Consider the following 26,534-nt stretch of genomic DNA (forward strand, 5'->3'; position numbering starts at 1 on the left):
AATAAGGAAAAGCTGTTAACTTGAATTTATTTGAAGCAAAGCGTTACTGGCTTATGCAATAAGGTAGGCGATGTTTGGATCCTGTATCTTAATTCTATTCTCAATTATTATAGCCGCTGGCGCACAGAGAAACAAAACACAGCAAAATTCGCTCAGTGTCCATTCTTTATAATCCCTATTCGCTGGTGATACCCTTTCCACAATGCCGTTTACTTTGTATTTAAGATTCGACAAAAAATGTTTCTAATTTTCATTTCGAACTCGCCGCTTACGTCTTGGTTCTAAATATTATCACTAGAATGCATTAATTAAAGCTTCAGCTGACCCTACGTACAACACAACGATCAAGTACACCGTATGTTCGAGTGTCGAGGCACGGCCGACTTGATGCGAGCCATGGTTGAGTGTGTTGGTTGAGGTTGTTTGATGTGTTAAGATTGTGTTGGCTATACTGTATGCTATTGCCGGAACTTTAATCATGGCTACGTTGACGTGAAGATAGTGGACGACAATTTAGTCGTCGGTGCAAACTGAAGTACATTACAGGATTGTTATTATTTTAAAATGGAGGGTACATTTGTTTTGATTCTTTTAGTCGTTGTGATGTTAGTAGGAAGTTATTTGGTTGGTTCTATTCCTCTAGTCATGCCAATGTCAGAGGTAAAGTAATAGATCCTTATGGTTCAGAAATTTGGGAAGTTCGAATTGCGTCACACTTCTATTTTCCTTCTTTCATAATTAATGTAATCATCTTCATACATATTTACAGGAGAAATTGCAACTAGTTTCTATTCTTGGAGCAGGGTTGCTTGTGGGGACCGCCTTAGCTGTAATCATTCCAGAAGGGGTTCGAGCCCTGGATTCTGCAGTTACAGTTCACGGTGAGAATAACAGACTTTGAAACGTGAATATTACTGTTATTTACTTATATAGAGCTGTGTGATAAATTGTTCTATCTGTTTCAGCACTTCCCTCAACTAAGAAAGAAGATGGGGCAGCAGTTTCTCCCCATGAACATGCATCATCGTCGGATGTTCACTCATTTATTGGGGTCACATTAGTACTTGGATTTGTATTCATGTTATTAGTTGACCAATGCTCAGCATCTAGAAGTAGAGGTATGTATGTTACAAAACAGCTGCGATAGAAGACTAATATCTTTAAGACACATTACATGATAACACTAGTGTCTATTGTTATTAGTGGGTCTAAGTCTTACACAATAATAAATTTCTTAATTAATGTGTAGTTCCAACTGTTCAAAAGTTTGTAGGGAATTTCCTCTGCGCCATATGCTACGTAACTTTCATTGCTGTTACGTGAGAGAAAGTTTAATTGTCATGCATCGTGTATTGCATGTTTGAATAATTGGCATACTTACTAATGCGTTAGAATAGGGCCTACTTGGAATTATTTTTACTTGGTTAAGCTAGTGTTAAATTTAATTAGGTTATGTCCTCTTCTCAAATTGACCAAGGTTCGATGTAGAGTAGATTGTATGCAATTCTTTTGTAACCAGACGGTACATGGTGTAGGTTTTCTTAACACAAGTACCAAAGTTTTGGCAGTTAGTCATTGCTTACTCTAAAATGTAATAACCTCCATGATTTAAATGTGACAAGAAATAATAAATTAATAGGCTATATAAGTAATGTTAATCATGTCAGTTGTTTATAATTGAAGTAATTAAAAGTTCTTCACGATATGAAATAAGTTCGCGTCCGTAGCATAGAGATACCACAGTCTACTATATACAGTCGCGAAGCTCAATATGTAGTAAAAATGCAAACATGGGTAGTTGCCCACCACTAGGATCGCTACTGTCGCCTCATCATCGCAGATCTCTCTCCTAGCAGACTACAAAATATGTTACACTTTCATTGTCGTGTTCTTTTGGAAAAATTAACACCTTCCTTCCATTATTGACATATTAAATGCATAAAGTTAATTTATTATTTTAATGAAGTATATTAAATTCCACCATAAACTCGAAGATACCTGCAAGAAATAAGTAATATAATTTTTGTTTGTGCAAAACGAACTGAAATTTACTATAATAGCTTCACTCATTCAAGATTAGCGATAATTAACTATGAAACCAATAAATATTAATTAGCATTTCCCTTTACAACAATAATAATGGAAATATGAATTAATGGAGTAACTTACGCATACCGGTACTTGTAGTGTAGGCTTACGTAGTTAACAAAGTGGGATGAGGTTAAGCAATAATAATCACACCAGAATTGGAAATAAAACGTGATCAATAAATTTTATTGTAACAGACTTTTTCTACGTCTCTAGTAAAGCAACAAATAAAAATAACAACAAAATTAACAGCCATAATTAAAAACATATCCTTTGAAAAAAAGTAGGCCTAAGCAATAATAATCCCACCAGAATTGAAAATAAAACGTGATCAATAAATTTCATTAAAACAAACTTAATTTTTCTACGTCTTTAGTAAAATAACACATAAAAATAATAACAAAATTAATAGCTACAATTAAAAATATATCCTCTGAAAAAAAAAGTAGACCTAACCTTTATTTCTCTGGAAATTTAGCAGCCTAAGTGACAGAATTTTAAACGGTATCTAATGTCCCTTCAGTTAGATTGAAACATTTCATTGTGAAATTTAAGGATATAATGTATTCTAACAGTCACAAAGAACTTCAAAATTAAGAGTTTTGTTTCTGCACAGCATTCTTGTGGAAACCCAGGAACCTTTCTGAATCTTTCGGAAATCGGACAAAGGATAACTCTGGCCTCTTTCTCTTACTGTTGCTACAATTTATAGCACTACAAACGTCTCCTCCTTGTCCCATATTATTATTTCAATTATTATATTTTAGCCATTAACATTTTCATTACAACCAATAACAAACATTTCACAAGCATAAATGTGAAATACGCAACGAGCTAGCACTCGATAGAAATACGACGCAGTCCAAAGTCGACCATGGACAGTCTATTGTTTCTAGTTGCTAACCGCTTGGAGCGCTTTATCACGAGATTTGCAAAAAAACACCTCAAGCTTCGCGACTGTATATAGTAGACTGTGGAGATACAACTTTTCTCTTTGTTATTTGCTCTTTGCATGGATAAATTTCAGAACACGGTTATCTTCATTTCTCTCTTTCTCCAAATATTTTCTAGTACTTAGTTGCAGAAATCTACATTTCTCGTTATTTTTCTTTTATTTCTAGCTATGTCTGTTTCATAACAAAACTACTCGTTCTATAATAACGGCGAAACTCAGACATTTTTACGACATTTTAAATCATAAAACTGGTTCATCCAAAGTATGGAGAAACATGCATTTAACAGGATTAGAAAATTCCAGAACTCAGATGTAAATAACATCCCCTTTTCTCTTGACAGACTAAATGGTCACATTGTAACCTTGGACAAAACAGAAAGACAGCAAATAAATGAAGACTTAAAAGCAACCCCTCCTCTGACAAGAGACAAATTTTACTTTCGTTACATAACAGAAACTGAAGTAAGAGCAGCACTAAAACGAATCACCACTAAAGCTGAAGGAATAAATAAAACTAAATTACTGCAAAAAATTATCGAAATAATACTGCCAATAGTGACCCATACATTTAACGCTTCACTAATGACTTCCACTTACCAATCCCTATGGAAAAAAGCCTTTGTCTATTCAGTTCCAAAGATTAAGACCCCTTTATGCCTGAATGATTACAGACCTACCAGCATCCTCCCTGCTTTATCGAAAGTTCTGGAACATGTCATCTATAAACAACTAATGAGTTACCTTACTGAGCACGATTTACTTGACAATTATCAATCAGGATTTAGAACTGGACACAGTACAACTACAGCACTCTTAAAGGCAGTGATTATATTTTCCGCGACCGTCAATAATGTGTCATAGCAGGCAGTTCTTCTTCTGAGTGGTATGTTGTGAAGTCTGCAATCTCTCAAGGATCTTGTCTAGAGCCTATGCTATTTATGATTTTCATCAACGATGCAAAGAAAACAATAAGATACTGTAAATATATCACATGTATGGTGATGATTTACAGATTTCGTGAGGCCTTTGTTGCAAAGAAACTGACTTTGATGCTGATTGATTTTGAGAGTTCTTGAACTTGTAGTAGGTATTTCATCAGAAATGGTTCAACAAGCGTGGGATGAGGTAGACAACAGAGGAAGTTTCTGATACTTATGTGTTGCTCACTTGGATGCCTTTCTGGCCATTTGAAGAAACTTCTATTTTTGCGTTTCCTTTACATGAAAATTTGATAAGATCCTTTAGAGTGTTACTCAAATAACGATTTTGTTTACAAATCCTTCTTTCCTTATGATATCTCTAGTATCTGGGCACAGTGTTGAGTTTTTATCATTTTCTAAGAATGGAATATGATCTTCGTTTTTAATAAATTCTTTTCATCCTGATTTCAATATTTCTTAGTTAAATATTGTGAGGCAATTTTAATTTGATTTAATAAAAAATTTGAACACTGGTTCACAGCTATATAAAGATCTACTAAAAATTTGTCTTTCTTTCTGTGTGTGTATTTTTGTTTTTAAACTGCAATCCAAAACAATTCCCTCCTCACTTATTCACTTACATTTCCATTTTTGTTTATCATTTGATTCATTAGCTTCTTAAGTGGAAGTTTCGTACTCCTATTACATCTTCAGTTCTCTGCTCAACTCTAATGTGTTTTTTATACTTACCCTGAATCACTGCAATTTTTTTAATTTCTTTTCTGAACTTTTCTTTGTCTCTGTGGCATCCTGCTACATTCTTCCTCTTTTCTTCTGACAACTTGCACCTTGTTTGGAACTTAGATTAACCATTCCATTTGGTCAACGAACTAGATTATCATGGATAAGTTCATTATGATTCAGTCCATGAACTGGATTCTTTTGAATCAATTCGTCATCACTCAATATGGGAGGAGCTTTCTAATCTAGGACACTTTCAACCTCCTTTGCTGCTTTGATTTTTGCACACCAATTTCTTGTATGTTCTCTCTATTTTTACATAGCCCATTACTTTCTTATCCTTTGTTTAATTGTTCAATCGTTTTGACTTTCCCTTCTTTCTTTAGTCGTAAATAAATCTCATATGTCTGCTCCTAAAGCTTATGTTGCCTCAACACTTTGTTTTATTCTCTCTTTTCTTCAATCGTTCTTCTCTACTAGTAGGTTTCGTCTTAGCCATCTTAGTGATTCTAGAACTGAACAGATGAAAACTACATTTGTAAGATAATGGTAGATGTTATACTTCTCTAAATGTCATTTAATTTTAATTTAGTTAGTTTAATTTGAACTAATATACCTTGTCAACAAATAAATCACACGTGCTTCAGTAAAAACTAAATAGAAATATCATTACTATGGACAAAATATGAGTACATCCATGGTGGTGGTGTCGATGACAATAAGAAAGTAGTCACCTTTGATTTGTCTTTTTTTTTTTAGTGATTAGGTTGTACTGCCCCAGGATGATCAGAATTTCTAATAAAAAACCGGGACTTTTTTTCATTAATTATGCATCGAGCAAAAATACATTAATTTGTTGGTTACAGTACAGTATGTTATTATTACATATACTTTTTCATCAGACATTCAACATATGTGCAGAATGGAATCTGGGCTCGTATTTGTCACTGTTCCAAAATTTCTTTATCTTTTGACACCTAGTTATAAAATTCCGCACACTAAAGATTATAATTCTACAGCACTTGTAATATTGCTTCCAGTGTTTCCATTTACAATCTCTTTCTTTTGTCCACTGCATGTTCATGTAGGAGAATATCCTCTCAACATTTACATTGTTAGGTGGAATTGTAAAAACGTACCTACTGGTGTAACATTACAAACAATGATAATGCAATTTGACCGCACTCGCAGCTCAACAATGGACAACTGACATGATCATGAAAATAATAAATTATGCTAGCAGTTCATGCAACAATAAAAATTTCTTTGTTAATGATATGGCAAAAAACTGGGACAGTTGTGCATCCCGAAGTAATGAGTCTAAAAGGTCAGGTCAGTCCCAGTTTTCAGGGACTTTTGGTCACTCTGTATTGCCCCAAAGTTTGGACCCTTGACATTGAATATTGCAATAAGTAAATGTATTATGTTATCAAAATTCTATTATTACACTGAATTATACATAGTCCATGCTAGTGACAATCAATTTGTATATTAACCTCAGTACTGTAGCTTGCATCAGTGCTGCCACACATACTATTAAACCACAGAAAAATTCTCTCTTCCTTCATATGGTCAAATTAAATTTATCCATGTTAATGACATAGAACTTGGAGGACAAAGTTTTATAGCCCCTCATTGCACTTTTACTAATGAAAAAATTACGCTTTATAACATATATTAACTATTATATGTATATTGAAGTAAACATACGTTTATTTTATAAAAATTACATAATATTTGGGAAAATATTTAATTAGGTCTTCAACAAGCAATGTGAGTGACATCCATGCTAATGACAAATTGCATATAGTATTTATTTTTTTCCTTCCTATTTTGTAATAATTTTCCAAGACAACTAGGGGGAAAATGAGAGCATGTAGGCCTTCATTAAGAAAAATTGTTTGAAACTACAGACAGCACAGTAAACAGATTTATAGAGTTGAGGTATGAAACTGTCCCCGAATCATATAATCACCTATAAATGAATAATAAAAAATTATAAAACTCTCCATGGCCCTCTGTCGAGAGGAATGTGGTAATTTTATCGGTTTTTTTATGAGATAGAATAAGAAAATGCATCTTCATAGTAATTTTTTGTATTTTTCTAATTTTGTGTCTTAAAAGGGAATCGTCTCGGGTCATGATGCTTGAATTTAATGAATATGTTTATTGAAGCTAATTTTTGTTCATTAAGAAACGTGGTGAGAGTCGTTCATTTCGTATTTTCCTCATCTACGAAATACAGTGACTTGAAAATCGAAGCTACTTTTGCCACTTCTTGCATGTACTCTGTTTCTCATTGTCCGCGACACCATATCACAGCTCTCGCTTAATGTTCTAGTCTATTTTCTTTTTCTGTCAACTCACATTAATACAGTACTCTTGCTGAAATACAAATTCAATTTGAATTTAAAATACGTATTAACTTTGTGACTCACCTTAAATATGATAGTGTGGATTCGAAATGTACTTGCTTGCAGACTCTTCATCAATCCTAAACAGATGGAAAAACTATTTTGCGCAACTACTAAATGTACATAGGCCAAATAGAAATGATCGGGACGATATTGAAATACAAACTGCTGAGCCATTTATACCCGAACCCACGATTTCAGAAGTCGAAATTGCGATAGAAAATCTGAAAAAGTACAAGTCTCCAGGTATCGATCAAATTCCAGCAGAATTAATACAAGAGGGTGGAAGTGCATTATATAGCGAAATTTATAAACTTTTACTTGCTATTTGGGAAAAGGAAATTGTACCAGAACAATGGAAGGAGTCCATAATTGTACCTATTTTTAAAAGGGGGGACAAAACCAACTGTGGTAACTTTCGAGGAATATCACTTTTGTTGACGTCGTACAAAATTTTGTCCAATATTCTTTTGAGGAGATTAACTCCGTACGTAGATGAAATTATTGGGGATCATCAGTGCGGTTTTCGGCGTAATAGATCGACTATTGATCAGATTTTTTGTATTCGGCAGATAATGGAGAAAAAATGGGAGTATAAGGGTACAGTACATCAGTTATTCATAGATTTCAAAAAGGCATATGACTCGGTTAAGAGGGAAGTATTATATGATATTCTTATTGAATTTGGTATTCCCAAGAAACTAGTTCGATTAATTAAAATGTGTCTCAGTGAAACATACAGCAGAGTCCGTATAGGTCAGTTTCTATCTGATCCTTTTCCAATTCACTGCGGGCTAAAGCAGGGAGATGCACTATCACCTTTACTTTTTAACTTCGCTTTAGAATATGCCATTAGGAAAGTTCAGGATAACAGGCAGGGTTTGGAATTGAACGGGCTACATCAGCTTCTTGTCTATGCAGATGACGTGAATATGTTAGGAGAAAATACACAAACGGTTAGGGAAAACACGGAAATTTTACTTGAAGCAAGTAAAGTGATCGGTTTGGAAGTAAATCCCGAAAAGACAAAGTATATGATTATGTCTCGTGACGGGAATATTGTACGAAATGGAAATATAAATATTGGAGATTTATCCTTCGAAGAGGTGGAAAAATTCAAATATCTTGGAGCAACAGTAACAAATGTAAATGACACTCGGGAGGAAATTAAACGCAGAATAAATATGGGAAATGCGTGTTATTATTCGGTTGAGAAGCTCTTATCATCCAGTCTGCTGTCCAAAAATCTGAAAGTTAGAATTTATAAAACAGTTATATTACCGGTTCTTCTATATGGCTGTGAAACTTGGACTCTCACTCTGAGAGAGGAACATAGGTTAAGGGTGTTTGAGAATAAGGTGCTTAGGAAAATATTTGGGGCTAAGCGGGATGAAGTTACAGGAGAATGGAGAAAGTTACACAACACAGAACTGCACGCATTGTATTCTTCACCTGACATAATTAGGAACTTGAAATCCAGACGTTTGAGATGGGCAGGGCATGTAGCACGTATGGGCGAATCCAGAAATGCATATAGAGTGTTAGTTGGGAGACCGGAGGGGAAAAGACCTTTAGGGAGGCCGAGACGTAGATGGGAGGATAATATTAAAATGGATTTGAGGGAGGTGGGGTATGATGATAGAGACTGGCTTAATCTTGCACAGGATAGGGACCGATGGCGGGCTTATGTGAGGGCGGCAATGAACCTTCGGGTTCCTTAAAAGCCATTTGTAAGTAAGGATTCGAAATGAAATGGTTAGGACAGAGAGCCATTGAACAGTGCAAACATTTTACATAGTCTGGATTTTCGCACTCTTCTATAAACACACACACACACACACACACACACACACTGTTTCCAACATACAACATTGTTTCAAGAAAGTTATCAAACTTCCTCATATGTTGACCAGGGTTCGAATTAACGGGGCGGATGGAGGGATTTCCCACCTCTGTTGGAAAGCTATCCCCCTCATAAATTCATATTAACATCCCTGCCAGGGATAACTTCTGTCTCCCCCTCACAAAATATAATTGTTTTAATACGAGTATACTTTATAAAGCAGTGTTCTGTAACCGGTGTGCCTTCACAAGATGAAAGGTGTGACGCGAAAATTAATTGAAATTGTAATGACCACTTCAGGAATCCGAAGTAGTAGTGCATCTTTCTTAACATCCAGAAGAAATAAATACATCTCTTAACCATCTTCTCACATGACTTTTTTTTTGTTAGTTTACCAGAACTATTTGCATAGACCACGACATTAATGGCTTATCTTTGTCTACATATTGTTTTACTTTAGGTCCAAAGTCCCCTTTGTTCTTGAAAGCATATGTACAGTCATGGTCTTAGACTGCCAGTTGCATTCCTATGAATTTGGATGGTGAACGAATGAGTGACAGATTCCATGAATTGCACTGCTACTGTATTAATGTGAGGTAAAAGAAAAAAAAATGCCTAGAGCATTAATACAAGGCTGTGATATGGTGTTGCGAAGCAATGAGGATCCAAGTGCGTGCAAGAAGTGGTATAAGTAGCAAATGATTTTCAAGTTAATATTATTTTGTAAACGAGAAAAAAGCGAAACAAACGACTATCACCACGTTTCTTGATGAACAAAACTTAGCTTAAATATGCATTTTCATTAAATTCAAGCACCATGACTTGGGATGTTCCTTTGTTAGTAATAGCAAACGAGTTCTTGTAGTGAAGGTCGTTCTTGTATGTGATAATGTAGTTATCTACAGGAAAACATCACATAACAATACAATGTTATATGGTTTCCTCTGAGCCGTTATTTCAAAATATTATATTCTGCTTTCTACTGCTTGGATAAGAAAACACTAAACTTACTGTAGCTCATATAAATTACACATTTCAGAATATTTTTATCATTTCAAACTAACCAAAGAGAGGATTTAAAATGTTCTATGCTTATTTGCATAAGCATCACTATCATTTAGTTGTCTCATCGACTCTGAATAACTTCTGAATTAAGACTTAAAAACTAAATTAATTACATATGTACTTAATTTTCATACTATATTTGTTAAGAATTCAGCATTAGAATGCTACCAGAAAATCTATATATCACAAGCATTTATTTATTATGTAGGCTTATTTATATTTGATAATAGGCTTATAATATTATTTCGATAATTCTTTACAGTTGTATCACTGAAGGAAGGTAGGCCTGGATAACTATCCATACCCACCAACCAGAGCATATATACAAGGCATATAAAAGCCCGAACTAAATAAACCTAACCTGTTACTGATACTCGATCTTACGAATACTGGCATTCTTTCTATCTATATACCTACCAAAACACTTACATACAAGCCATTTGATCCTGCCTCTACACCCGGCACCACTTTTACAGCAATTTTCCATGCTTATTTCGGGGTGAAATTAGTTTTGGCATTCAATTTTCTTTTTGTTTGTAGTACATATGACTCAACTAGGAGCTAACTATGTAAATATATTTGTACCTTAGCGTGGTAAGGCAATAGTAAAGAAATACATTATTTTGTAGCACTACATATGCTGCTGCAATTATATTATTGTAGTAGAACGACAATAACAACTTCATATTAAAGGTACAGAAAATAGCAGTGGAATTCATATTAAGGTACTGGCCTTGTACTTTATGAATTAGTTATGTTTGTTTTGCAAGGAAAGAATTCGTTTTAGGGATAGAATTTCTTAATGTGACATAGCCCAACTGTAGTACTACGAGCTCACATTGCCAAAGAGATTGGGATTCGATTCCCAACATATTGTGTGAGATTTGTGGTATATGAATTGCTGTGGAAGTATTTCCATTTTAATACCTACAGTCAACTCTGGATATAATGAACTCAGTTATAGTGAACATTCGGCTATAGTGAACCTAAATCATTGGTCCCGACCTGCATACATTAAATAGTACATTAATATTTCTGTTTATAGTGAACTCTCACTTCGGTTATAGTGAACCTAAAACTAGAACTTTCCCAAGGAAATGTAATTTTAAAATGGTGAAAATGATAATTTAGAAAACCCTTTGTCATATAAACTTCCAAGAATACGTTCAGAACAAAATCTCACACCTTCTACTCTTGAAGTGCATTGAAAGACAAAGGATTTGTTCAGCTTCCTGGACAGCTTAAAACATGTAAAGAGAATAGTGTATGCAATGAGGGATAAAGAAAGAATTAGTTCTGACTCCTTTAAAAGAGGTTATTAGAAGAATAGGAAGAGAAAGTGTTTTCTTTTGTAAAAGTAAGTAGAGTGATGACCAAAGGGTAAATACAAGAAGGTTTACAGTAATGGTCCTCAACCCTTCCTCCCTCATCTTTGTAAAAGTGAACCCAGGGAAATTCCAAGGCCGAGTACACAGTAGCATACCTCTAGTGGGAAGAGGTGCAAAATCGGTCAGTGCCTACTACCTACATAGCCTGATTAGATTCAAGTTTCGAACTGTGAACATCAGGATGTCGAAGCCTAAAGTGTTTAAATTGAAAGATAAAGGGAACATTAGTACTGATATTGAACATGATCTGACCCAAATGAACATTAATACTATATTTATACCAACATCTGTAGTATAAAAATAAACACTTCAGTTTTAGTGAACCTTGGATATAGTGAACGAAATGTGCTGGTCCACAGAGGTTCACTATAACCGAAGTTGACTGTACTAGGTTTGGCACAATCTTTCCATTTCGTAAACTTTTAATAGTTGTAGATCATTGAAATGGGCGTTAAATAAAAGGTCTCGAACATTTTTAAATGTAATGAATCTTTTCTGTTGTTAGGTACAGTTGTTAGACTTGTGAAGTCTACCAAAATTTTAAATGGTTTGACTGTAATAAGTATTTGGTATTATGTAGTGTTTTTTTATATACAAAAATAAGAATTCTAAGCATTATTATTTCTTCTGCACTAACAAAATTACAATAATGTTATTGTTAGATTACCTATTAGGCACCAGTACTGCATGAAATTTCAGAATATTATACAAAGTGGCTAGCTAGTCTCATGTAATTCTTCTCTGAATGTCATTCCTGATTTATTCCTAATGATTTAAATAGTTCACATAGAAATTAATTAACATTTTACTAGCTTCACTAAAATGTATCATATTTATTTCTTTTTAACACTATCTGTCTTCAGAACTTAAATGTCACTCTATAAATTTAATGATCATAAAGTGGGGCTGAGGAAACAGTCATGTCAAATGCAAAAACTACCTGCAAAAGTTGTACCAAGTTTTGATAAGGTTTAATTTTCTATTTTTGTCAGATCTTGAAAGTGGTTCAAAATCTCCTGAAAGAAACATCACAGCTACAGTTGGCCTCGTGGTCCATGCAGCAGGTAAGATAAATTCAGCAGTGGAATCATTCTTTCATTGATTGAGTTCTGAAAATATTGTCATCAGGCGTACTACAGTTCGTTTGATGTTTTTCAGTTTTGATTTCTTTCATTCTACAATAGATTTGTTCCAACAAGCAATTCAGAATGCGTTACGAACTAATACCAAACATCTTTCAATGCATGCGCCAGTTGAGTACATTCTCAGAACTAGTTCGGGATTTTATATTGTTGGAATGTTTCTTGAACTGTTCTTTCACAGCCTTCTGAGTTTCTTCTCATATTAAAATCATATTCATCTTCTGAACTCAATTCGTCATAAAATACAGAGCAATTTAAAAGGTTGTGTACATTCTTAACGAGCTTATAGAGGGGTCGAAATACAACTACTTTAGAATAGAAATTCATGATCTATGAAGTAATCCTGGGTCATTGCAAGCCTGGGAATGTCAGGAACTATATAATGGACAATCACACAGTTAAGTTAAGCAAAGATAATGTTTACTCAACACTTTCTTTTTACAAAAATTATTCAAATTGATGACCACCACATTCAATACAGGCATAACAGCATCGTAGGAAATTCTGGTACATTGTAACAAGTACATCACGCATCTCACGACCTCATCAAATGCTGCAAGTATCCTGGCAAGAAGTGTTTCTAGGTCGGAAGCTGGTGTCTCGTACACGAGGCTTTTAAACTGCCCCCAGAAGAAGGAATCAAGAGGCATCAGATCAGGAGAGCGGGGTGGCCAATCACTTGGACCTTCCCTTCCAATCCAATGGCTGGGATATGTGTCATTTAGTATGTCACGTACTTGAAAAAAAAAAGTGTGCAGGTGCTCCATCTAGTTGCATCCACATCTGACGATGCACGATAAGTGGTACATTCTGTAACAGTTGTGGAAGAACGTCTCGTATGAAAACCTTGTACCTCACCCCATTCAATTGTGGTACAGAGGAACATCTTCATCATTTCATAGTGTATCGAACCTAGTGCCTCATTGCAAAGTAAGCATTACATCTGCAATGCAATTGCTGACATTCCCAAGCGTGCACTGACTCAGGATTACTTCCTAGACCATAAGTTCCTATTTGAAAGTTGTTGTATTTCGACTCCTCTATAAGCTGCTTAAGTTTTTGCGCAACCTTTTGAATCATCCTGTATATCCCTATCACCTTTCAAATTACTCATACTCTACTATTTTTTTAATTTTAACCTGTCCAGTCTCAAAGTGTTTTAAACTTAACCTCAGATTAAACCATCTGCACATGCATCACAGTTCAAAATTCGCAGTTCCTGCTCTTAATCACGAACCAATTTCACTCATCCCAAATGAATTCCAAAGTACTTTGGAACAGGAAACTGGGAGTTCAGAATCGGTTCTGAATTAGTTCAAGTAATGGTGAAACGCACATTGAGCTACTGCGCATGAGAAGACAATTCAGAATCGATTCTGAACCATTCTGGAGCAAACCTAATATGATTGGTGTAATATTTTTCTCCCTCCACTTCTCCTAAAATAGATAATTTTTATGCAAATGATATACGTAATGGTTTTGACGTGGATTTCAAGGCTGCCATTTTTACTGTTATAGGTACGCTTTGAAATAATCATTAAATTATTTTTGAACTTGTCATAGGTGAGGGGATTGGATATTAATTTTTCCTGTATACGAAGTATAGTACTGTACTGCCAACCTGTCGGGAATCTGTCAGGATGTCTGGAATTGGCACTTTGTAGTCAGAATAATAACTTAAATCTCTCTTATTCTTTTTGAATGACCTATGACCGGTATATTTTTCTGTATGTGCTTTGATCCTAGTTGAGTGGAAGAAAAGGCCAGATGGCCTTATTATAATGATATGCAGTCTCACATATGCTGCCAATGTTTAGACTTCACTTGCAATGTATTGCGTTTTAGCATCACATAACATTGCAGGCTTTAATGATAGTGAATTAAAATTACCAAACAAAAAGATCACTATTAAAATATGTAAATCTAACTTTAGTAATTACATATCATATTCACTTGTTTTGTTATCTATTGCTTCTTTGTTTTATTTTCATCCATTTACAGTAACATAACATTACAATACAAACAAAATAAGTGTTGAAATTTAATTCCAGTGCAGAGTCAAGTGACCTTCCTAATTATACTCCTCACATATTTTATTTTCTTGCTATTGCTATGTATCACGTGAATGTTGTTATTCCCACATGAATTGAGACATGGTCAAGATGTCAGACATAGTGATGAAACATACAGGTCATTGAAAATGGCAAGGAGATAGGTTCTGTCAGAGTGGAGTGTTCCTACTGATTGAAGACTAATGTCAGTTCCTAAACATATTATGTTTCCAGTACTTAAGTTTTTTTTTTTTTTTTTTTGAATCTATTTATGCAAGTGTGACTGCACATTTACATTAAATGCATGTTTGCAAGTTCCTGTGACTAATAATGCTAAATCTTCAACAAGATGGCATAAACTGTAAACAGAAACAAATGTCATCGTGGAATTGGGGACAATTGTGTACAGTAAAAATTCGTTTGCAAGCTATCTGCGCCAAACATCAGTGCAGCAGTTGCTATGAAAACGAAAGCAGCTTAAAAACGTTTGTCACATGTGTTATTCATTCAAGATCTTGTGACACCTGAAATATACATTTTCGACCATTGGTTCCCGATCTCAAAATACTCAGTTTACATTTCTTTACCATCTATAGAATTTTGACCTTAAAGGTTTGAGACATTCTGTAATAATTTTAAATGCTTTGTACACGTTTTTACCCTTTCACAATGTATATATCTCAACATGTGTACAACATTATTACAAATTTGGTAAGGTTACTTACAGAATTTTGAAACGAAATCTTTTCAATACATTCTAGCAATGCAATCTTGATGTTACTTAGAAGATATGGATTTCTATACAGGTGATTTCCGTTAGTTACTGTGAATTCTGTGAGCCAGGCCCGCTATAAGTTCATTTTGATTGTTATATTATCTTGTCTATTTATGCAATATTGTTTTAGTTATTGAAATTTATAGCATTAACATTTTTGTGTTGAACATTTTTATTTAAAATTTCGGGTTTGATATTGCCAACATGTCTAGCTCACGAAATGAAGGGCTGGAAACCTCAAAACGTTTTTATAAATAGAATACTTATCTATAACTTTTACTCCTAAATTATTCTACAATTCAGTACTCATATATAATTTTTCTGTACTTCATTACTCACTTATAACTTGATGTGTGATTTAGTACTCATTCATAATGCCATCATCAGTCATAATGAAGGAGTTTCTTGTTGCTGCAAGTCTCAGCTTGTTCGAGTTCTCCATGTCTTCAATTCATGGCCATTTTATAAAATTAAAGAATGTAACTGTTCTGTGCAAGGAGTATGTATATCTGAACAGAACCAGAATGAATCCGAACATTACACTCAAAAGGCATAGTACAGCCTAACAGAAATCTTCATTTTGAGATCCAAACCATTACTTCTAATTGGTGACTGTGATGTGTTCAGTTTTTCTTTCACATATTCCGTAATATTTGATTATTGAGATTTTATAGATATCAGTAATTTCATTTTTTTTTTTTTTTCATTTCATTTATTATATTCCATATATCTTACATGAGCAATGAAACTTTAAGATGTGGAACAAGTCAACATTTTACAATATTACAATTACATTTTTACAAATTTTTACAATTTTACAATTTTTTACAATATTTTGGCGAGATGTAGTCAGGTGAGGCCCAAGGATTCGCCAAAAGATTACCCGGCATTTGCCTTGTGGTTGGGGAAAAACTCGGAAAAAATCCAACAAGGTAATCAGACCAAAGGGGTGAAATGAAGTGAGGCCGAGGACTCACCATAGACCATCTGGCTTCAGTCCCACGGCTGGGGAAAACCTCAGAAGAAACCATTCAATGAGACCAAAGGGGGATCCAACCCAAGCCCAAATTCAGCTCCGGATCAGCAGCCCAGCGAGTCTGGCGACTGAGCTACATCGATGGCTCTACTAAAAATATACAATACATATATCAGCCAATCAGATTATTAAATTTACAAATGCAAACGATTATTCATCAGTTGAGCTATATGTATAATACAAAACAAGTAAGTTAATTCAATTTAAGGCTTAAACAATTCAATCAATTGTCTTATACAGAAATTGATAATACATATCACGCAAACTACTTCAAATTACAAACACAAACAATTCATCAATAGAGTTATACATTTTACTATTCAATTTAAAGCATACACTGTACAATTCATCAGCCAAAACTATACAAACATATACAATACAAAGTAAGCAGATTAATTCAATTTACAAGCATACTTTCATTAAGCTATACAAATTTGTACAATTAATATCAAGTAGATTAATTCAATTTATAATCATAAATAATTCATCAGTTGAGCTATACAGACTACTATACAATTTACAGCACGTACAATTCATCAATTGAGCTATACAGACTACTATTCAATTTACAGCTATACAGACTAGTATTCATTTTAAGAGCGTAATGAGGTTTAAATTGTTAAATTCTTCTAAATTAATCGCCTTTAGCAATGAGTATACTAAAAACAAAACATACTCTGACCTGTTATTACGATGTATATTTGCCCAAGAATGTTTACGAAGGTAAGTTATTCGCGGAAAAATATAGTGAGTGCATTGTAGCTTCAGTATCAAAGAGTTGCCGACAACCTCTAGTATGGGATGATAAATTAGCAGATACGATATCCTTCAAGTTATCTTCTGACTTGCAATTGTCTGGATTCTGAAGCTGTCATATAAACGTATATCAATCACCATTGCTATGAATCACGTATCAGTCTGAGATGGCAATTTCTTGGAGCTGTAATTTTGGAACTATAGTCATAGTCGGAAACAGTGACAAAATCATTGGTCTTCAAATCACACGCCACCACTACTGTATATTACCATGGATGAATGGCTATGTAAAAAAATAGTGTACAACACGCATGTTAAAAATGATTTTATTTTGTTTACAGGATTGCTTCATTTGGTCTACTGCTTTGTTTTACAAAAATCCCTGCTTACAAAATAAAATGTCATTTACAACACTGCATCTTAAATAACTATTATATTTTAGTATGTGTCCATAAAGTTATCTGTAATTTAGTACTTGCCTGTAAATTATTTTATAATTCAATACTCATTCGTAACTTGTTTTGTAATTCAGCACACATTTTTAACTTGTTCCTTAAGTTATTAGTTACATATAAATTATTCCATAATTCAGTCTTCATAACTTGTTTTACAATTCAGTACTTATTCGAAATGAATATGAAAATTAATGAAATACAGTAAAATCCCTCTTAACTGGCACCCAAATAACCAGCAATACCAAAACAACGTCACTTTTGGCTGGGCAAAAAAAAAAAAAGTTTAAATCTGCCAGATTGCCACAGTCTAAGCCATCAGTTTTGCCACATTAAGAAGTTCGCACAAACTTTTATTTTATGTGAATGTTGGAAACTAAAATTTGTATATTATTTGTGTTGTGTAATGTGTTTTAATAAAGAAAATTCACACAGTTTTTATATTTATTTATGTTCGGGCTGTCAGTGTTCCCACACTGGGAAGTTCGCACGAACTTTCATTTTCAGTGAATATTCGAACCTAGAATTAGTGTATTATTTGTGTTGTGTGATGTGTTTTAATAAGGAAAATCCACACAGTTTTTATGTTTATTCAGTTATGAGCAAGTGATATAGAAATAAGCTTCATATGGCTGCAGTTTCAACATTTGACACCATGAAATACCGGTGGGAACTTTATTGTATATACCGGTATTTATTCAATTATCCAGCAAAATCTCGTATCCAGAACTAGTCGGGTCAAGAGGGATTCTACTGTATAAGTTTCTTTTTGTCTCAAAACATTATAAAAACAAAAGTAATGACTTTTACAAGGAGAAACCACCTCATGTAGATAATAGAAGAGATTTAAACTTCAACTATTTATGTTTCAAAATATCTTACTGCCAAACAGATAATAAACTGTGTAAATTTCAAAGAATATGCGACTCTATAAAGTGAGGGCAGTACATGTTTTGGCATATGAATGTGAAAACTGAACTTTACAGAGAAGTAGGGGAATTAAAATCGAAACATCTGATATGATATTCTTGAGACTTTTGCAGACTGTACTTGTATGCATCAAAATAGGAACAGTGATATAAGGAAAGAACTGGATATTTTTAATTTTGATGAATATACAAAATCGTCAAACTGTTATGAACACATACAAAATGCTAGAAACTAGAATTCCTACGTTATAATGAAATACTTTCCATAAACATGAATTGCCTAGAAGACAAAATATACCATTTACAAAAGAAAACTCGAATATTACATATGATATAGGTAGTTTTTGTTAAGAATAGTAAACTAATGAAAGAGAGAGAAAAAAAAAATGCAATGCAATATCTTATCTCAGGTGATTTCTTAACAATGAAGTCGAACCTTTCAATGCAAATAAACAGACATTGGTAATAAAGATGGCAAATGAAAAGCCTTACAAAAATCAACATACCATTTTGGGATGGACCCTCTTTCTCCAACAGTCAAGTCAATTACTTCTATCTGTTGTAGTTGATATTTCTGTTGATAATAAGGGATTGTTGGCTCATAGATTAATTGCTTTTCCTTATGGAAATCTTGCAGTTGACTCTTGCAAGTCTTGAAACAAACTTTAAGATCAATTTTAAAATCTCTTCTATGGTCTTGGAATGTGATCATATCTATACGAACACTTACATATATACTCACCTAGTACAAGACATAACTCTTCACAGATACACATCATGCATATCATGGTCTGCCGAAGTTGTGTGCAACTTGAAAATGGGTCACAATCCTGCCATCTATCCGCAGTATGTGGAACCTGAATCACGTTAAGTGAAGTGGGTAGGCATTAGACACACACACACACATCCTACAAGTGTATCAGTGGCTGATAGACCATGAACCTCTTCGAAGGTGCTTTGGGTTTGTCTATTATGGTTTCTATAATTCGTAGATATGGTAATGATTATTTTCAGTCTTATGTTATGTTGCAATGTTAAAATTTTTATTATATTCTGATCCCAGGCGACAGACTTCTATGACACAGGGATACAAAAGTTGATCCCATGGTATGACAAATGTTTCAGTTTCAGTGGGGAATATGTTGAAAAATAGCTCAACCATTGCTGTATCTGTTCCAATAAATCTTTTCATTAAACAGCCCCAGGAAAATTTAGTTTCTGGACATGCCTTATAGATACATTGAGGGGTCATTGTGCTTCGTATCCTACTATAGAAAAAGGAGTTGCAAAATAAGAATAGAAATCAAAGATGAACACCATGTTGGAAGACTTATTCTTTGACCATTCTGGAAAATATCAATGTCATGCATGCATAACATTATTTTGGAGGGTCGGCGAATTTGGCTTTAAAAATTTCCAATGAACATTTATTTAATTTCGTACATCATGATTTGGATATGAGGAAGTTATGCCAAATGGATTCCTAATAATAATTCCTAACATTGATCAGAAATGACTCATAGTTATCATTTGTAAGTCATTTTGTCATCGCTTTGAAGAGAATTCTTCTAATTTTTCATTTGTTTTGAAATACAGTAACTTTTTTCATGCTATTATAAGAATGTATCAATACCTCCTCTTATAGCCTCATATGATGATGCATTTGTATATTCACTTGTAAAGTTCTTTCAAATTATTACCTATTTGTGAAACAAAAAAGAAGTGCTAAGTATGTAAGTTAAAAGTTGGTTATGTTGAGTAAATAAGATTTTTTTTTCTTTTTTAATACAGTAACTTTGTCTGTGTTAGGTCAAGAACTTACCAATACCTCCTTGTATAGCCTCATATGATGATGCATTTGTATGTTCACTTGTAAAGTTCTTTCAGATTATTACCTATTTGTGAAACAAAAAAGAAGTGCTAAGTATGTAAGTTAAAAGTTGGTTATGTTGAGTAAATAAGATTTTTTTTTAATACAGTAACTTTATGTTAGGTCAAGAACTTACCAATACCTCCTTGTATAGCCTCAGATGCTGATGCACTTATATGTTCACCTGTAAAGTTCTTTCAGAAGACTTCTCCTTTGAGAGGAGTCTGCAGGTCCTTGTAAAGAAATGTCTGCTCTCCTGTGTACAGTTGATGGAGTGGCTTTGGGTGCAGCTGCTACTACAGATCAAGCTGGGGTTGAGATGATCGTATTTGTCGCCATTATGCTTCACAAGGTAATCAAGTCAGCTGAACGTAGTATTCAGCTAACCTTCAGTATTAATAAAAACTATGCCCTTCTCCATTATTTTTCACAAAGTTTGACCTACACTTAAGGATCTTATTCCTAAAATATCTTACATACAGAAAGTTCATGTAAATTCGGGTCCAAATAATTACTGCTACTACAATCTTAAGAAAAGTTGTAATAATTGTGCTAAATATAAAATAAAAACATTCAAAATGCTAGAACAAATGCTTGTAAAAGTATTGCAGTCATTATTGGTCTAGTGGTTACCATCCTAACTGTTGGATCCAATATTAATGGGTTCAGACCTGGCAAAGGGCAATGAATTTTTATAATAATAATAATAATAATAATAATAATGGTTTATTTAACATGCCAGAGTTAAGGCCATACGGCCTTCTCTAACACTCAACCAGGAGATACAATTTTTTACATAGCTTTCTACTGGAAACACATCAAAAATCGATGTTAAATAACATCTGCAGTTGAAAGCATCTCTAAATAAAATGGTACTACTGCTAGTATTACTATTACTACTAGTGCTACTACTTACTACACTATAATCATTAATCACCATGGCTTCTACTGTTGGTGGCTCAAAAGATTGCAAATCTAAGAACTGTGATCACTGGCAGTCTGACATGCCATGTGCATTAAAAACTTCAGCGATATCTGGCTTCCTAAAAATGTTAATATTAACATGTCATAAATGGCAGTTAACAAAATTATGACACAAATCATTGTCTTTATTCTCATTTGACATTTTCGGTCTATATTTTCCAGTGTTTATAAAATACCTAAAAAAAAATGATATACGGCCTATGGGCCAGTAGTTTGATTTCCCTATTACTGAGTAAAAACCTGTGTAATTCTCATTAGTGTAGTGAATGATAGGAAAAGCTAAATTCTTCCTAGTTGGTTTTTTAGTCTGAATCTTTTTCATAATCTGTTATTACTATTAGTTTGGTGTAATATAGTCCACTGCTTTGGGATAATGGTTAGCATGCCTGACTATGAAACGAGCGGGCCTGGGTTCAGATTCTGGTTGGGACAAGTTACTTGGTTGAGGTTTTTTCTGGGGTTCTCTCTCAATCCATTAAGAGTAAATGCTGGGTAACTTTCGACTCTGGATTCATTTTGCCGTCATTATCTTCATCTCATTCAGATGCTAGATAACCATAGCAGTTGATAAAGTGTCGTAAAATAACCAATTAAAAATTGTTTTAATATAGTGGTCGAATTTTGAAGTCAGGCCACTAATTCATTTTATGTTACACATTTGATGAAGACAGGACAAATCAGAGTAGGGTAATTACTTATATCTTACCATTGTAGAAGAACAATTGTATATATTAAAAACTCGATTAATACTTTGCATAAAATAAAAAATCATGTACATATTACTTTTAAAAAATGAAATTGCAGACGAACTGCAAACGAAAAAAAGGATAAATAAAACAAATGAGGAGAACAAAAAGCTCCCCATTAACATCTACCAAACATCCTGTTAAACGAGTGGACAAATGCAGACGTACACAAATCTTGGAGGTGGGGGAGGAGTGCAGTACAAGGATCAAGCAAAGAAAATCCGTGCAAAAAAAAAAAAAAAAAAAAAAAAGAATATTCAGATTAGGAAGAAGAAATTAATGTCTTGCCAAACATATACTCAAAATAGAAGTTTTGGATTGAGCTGTCTATGAAAATGTGCATTTACATTATGATGAAATACAAGTAATACGGCAAATTTGCTCATACACCAAGTGCATATGATTCCAACATTAACAATATTAATATTTCATCAGTTCAAACAGTTACATTCTTGAAATATTTGAACTCTTGTTTCGCAGGCTCCAGCAGCATTTGGATTAGTCACATTTTTACTCCATGAAGGATTGGACCGAAACCGCATCAGGAGACACTTGCTAGTGTTTTCATTATCTGCTCCACTTCTTGCCCTTCTTACTTTCTTTGGTATTGGACAGGTAAGTTACTTGACTTAACAGGTTTATGTTTTAAAAAGCTAATCCACTTTCATTAACTGTTTACAAGTGTGTAGGTTCCAGTTAATCACCTAAGAGAAAGAATTGCGGACTTCACTCATAAACTATAGTAATTTGGCTGTGGAGAGCCAACAGTGCTGCAGACAGGGTATCTCAGGTAAAACTGCACTTGTCTGCAAGTCAGTAGCATTTAATTTTTTTTCGAAAAACTGAAAATTTTCTATAGATTATTGGTCGTGTTAAAAAACATTATTTGATCAAATTTTTCGTAATTATCTGATCCATACGAGTACATGTACACACACAAAAACCAAGTGGTTATAATTAAATTATATATACCAAACCAGATGTATATGGAAAACTAATGATCTGGCAAATGTAAAACTAAAAATGAATATTTTGAAGGGCATGCAAAAGAGAGATGATTAACAGGCAACTCCATGAAAGAACGATTAAAAACTATTGTTTTCTGTAGTGTTGTGATGTAATTACATGTTAGCTTAACAGTTCCCATGAATGTTCACCTGTCATTGTACACATTCCTGGCCCTTGGGCTCATTTCAAAGAAAAATACACCAGTAATGAAACTCCAGCAAACAGTGACTCATTCACTACATAGAGGAACATCATAAATCTTGTTTCAATGTGCAGATTCCAAAATTCGGCATTTTTAGTGTTCACAGTAAGAGAAAAATATGTTCCATCACTCCACAGTATAGTGCAAGAAGAAGAGTCATAACTTTGCAAGGAATTGAAGGGTGAAGTCGACATACTGCTGTGCCTCACAATTTAGTTCATACTCAAGACCTCTCTGTCTCACACGCATGCACACGGTGTGTGTGTTTTTTTTTAGGGCAGTCAAAGGTTTATTTCTGCTCTATAAATATAAAACATAAATATATTTGTAATAGCCTGCATATCATGTGTAATGTTTACTTACAGGAAGGAAAGGAAACCCTGTCATCAGTGAATGCAACAGGAATTGCTATGTTATTTAGTGCTGGCACCTTTCTGTACGTTGCAACAGTACATGTCTTGCCAGAGCTCACATCCAGGAGTGGCCACTCGCATGGGGGCTCCATCATCGAAACGTCCGAGAGAAAGGGCCTGCGCACAATTGAACTCGCATTCCTGATTGTTGGTGCATTGTTGCCACTGCTCCTCACAATGGGACACCAGCACTGAAAGTGGTCGTATTTGTTTTGTCGTGCAATAAACGGGGTCTTCAGTCGTAGTGAAACAGTTGTCTTTAATGTGTTAGAGTTCTGTGGGAAAAACATTTCATGTACATGCTTCAGTGTTGGTCTGGAAGTCAGAGAGCCTACCATTATCTTCAGAGAAGGTGATAATACGTTTGTTGGGAATATATACAATATTGTTCCTAACTTGACTATCAATTTTTCAGGTTTTCTGTGCTGTACTGAATATAAGACGCACATCTTCACAATCTTACGTCCTATAATGAAAGATATTGTCAGGTATTGTAAAATGTATTTAATTCCAATTTCACCGTAATGACATCCCCAGGAGAATGGCTGTGACATTTGTATTTGGCGTTGCAACACCAGATAAAGTTCTGAAACTTCATTTCCTCCACTCTACAGTAATCATAGATTTGTGCTTTCCTTAAAGGAAGATGCATCCTGTCTGCTACACTCACAGATGGGGGGAGTGAAGTAGAATTACGCAGAATATACTAAGGTTGTTGTAAAGTCCTGAAGATGAAATATTTCCTTTGTATTCTTCAGTTTTTCAAGTCCTTCCTGTAATTTTTTTTGAAAATACGAAAATTTCACATATTTAAAAATCAGTCTTCAATAGAAAAATAATTTGTAAAGTAATTTATAGTGCCCCATGTACATACATTTGGTGCTATGTACTAATATGTATATATATTATTATTATTTTTTAACTACCCGAATTTAAGGTATATTGTTATAAACTATACCACAAACAGAACCAAGGAGACTATGTTATGCAGTCAGGCTCTAAAATGGTATAAAATTGTTAAAATTGATAATAAACTTGGTTTGAGTTAAATTGATTTGACATTAGTTTGTATGCTGACAACATATGTTTTAGTGATGCATTATTATTTAATTTACATTGGATTTATGTTTCAATAAATGATTTAAAGATAATCTTTTGGCCAGGATTTAAGATATACAATGGCTCTTACACGTTCAAAACGAATGGAAGAGATATGTTATAAATTTCAGAGTGCATCTTGTATTTCAGTACAATCTGTATTTGATACAGTGGCAGTACAGAGGAAACATGACCTTTAAGGCTATGTAAGGAATATTTTTATAATTACGAATATCTGTATTTTGATTATTAAATACAGATTTCGAAATTACATATGGACCACACATCATGTTACCAGATATGCTTTAGCCCAATTATGATCTTGGGCTTAATTTGTTTACAAAATTGTAATATTTTCTTCAATACAGAATTGTTTACTATTCACCAGCATAGTGAATAGCTTTGTTACAGTTTTTATTCGCAGTTGCTGTTATGTAATAACATCATTTTAAAATTAAACTTCGAAATTAATTCTCTTATGCACATTTACTTATTTTGACCTTTTACTAGTTTACAGCAGAGAATTATTATAAATGGTCATTATCCAAACAATAACATTGTGTATACCCCACTTATGACTTTCAGCTCATGAATAAAAAGTTCATGATTTTCATGAAATAAGTGCAGATTTGTTACATTGCTCTATATAACATTCCAGTTGTATGCTTTATGAGGCAATGGACAAATTATAGCTTTTTTCATGAAGTATAATTGCCAAATTTATATATTCTGAAATTAAAAATTGCGTAAAGATTGTAAAGCATAATAATGTTAGAATTGTCTTTGTACCTGATTTGATTAAACATATTGCATTTATACTCACAGGACTGTTTTAAGAGTTATATACATTGAATTTGGGTGTAAAATTCTATACCCATCAACAAAAATTTCGCATTTTTTTTAAATTCCTGTTCATTCCCACAAATTTTTAGCATGTTTCAGAGCAATTTAGAATATATTTTGTTTTGCCATCATTATCTTATCACCTTCATCTTCATCCATCCTGTTTACTTCCATACTCATGTCATGCTATCATGCTGGGCAAACAGAATCCAATCTGATGGGTGATCCAACCGCAGAACAGAATTCATCATCATAGTCAATAAAGTAAACAGAGGCACAAATGACATATACATCAATATGCGTGGCATTAAAAAAAAATATATATTGAAACTAAGTCCATAATTAACACAAAAAATATAATGTAATATTTTAATACATAGTACTTAAATTTTTTCAGTCTTTAAAACTAATTAAACTGTTAAGTATGTAATTTAATAAATGAATATGACCAAAAATTTAAAGATTCGGAACATTCCTGTAGTTAACACTTTTTGTTTGGATTGCTAAAGTACAGGTGTCTTAAGCTAGTTACAGGGGGATTTTATGGCTGGATAACAGTAGAACTTCGATTATTAAACATTCATCTTCACCGGATTATATACTGGTTGTTTGTTGCTGGGTGACTAACAACCACGTATTGTTATTTTATGAGTACTTGATTGTGCTCAGACCCTGAGAAGTTACTCTTGAGACATTTTTAATTGTAATTCCAATTGTTCTCATATGCAAGAGAGAGGTGGTAAGAAAGTTGCAAACATATTTGAATGGGACCTTGAAGCTATCACTGTTAGACGGCAGTATATCCATGTGCACAC

The 26,534-nt window shown here is 33.8% G+C and overlaps 1 protein-coding gene across 1 annotated transcript; it reads left to right on the top strand.

Moving 5' to 3' along the window:
• The first annotated feature begins 435 nt into the window (after window positions 1–435).
• Window positions 436–26,534, top strand: Zip102B (Zinc/iron regulated transporter-related protein 102B). The gene is made up of 7 exons (XM_069828745.1): window positions 436–660; window positions 770–881; window positions 966–1,118; window positions 12,407–12,478; window positions 20,692–20,777; window positions 22,636–22,770; window positions 23,731–26,534. The coding sequence occupies exons 1-7, from the start codon at window positions 565–567 to the stop codon at window positions 23,971–23,973; spliced, it is 897 nt and encodes a 298-aa protein (XP_069684846.1). The 5' UTR covers window positions 436–564; the 3' UTR covers window positions 23,974–26,534.

This window comes from Periplaneta americana, chromosome 6, assembly GCF_040183065.1.
Source record: "Periplaneta americana isolate PAMFEO1 chromosome 6, P.americana_PAMFEO1_priV1, whole genome shotgun sequence".
Classification (NCBI taxonomy): Eukaryota; Metazoa; Arthropoda; class Insecta; order Blattodea; family Blattidae; genus Periplaneta; species Periplaneta americana.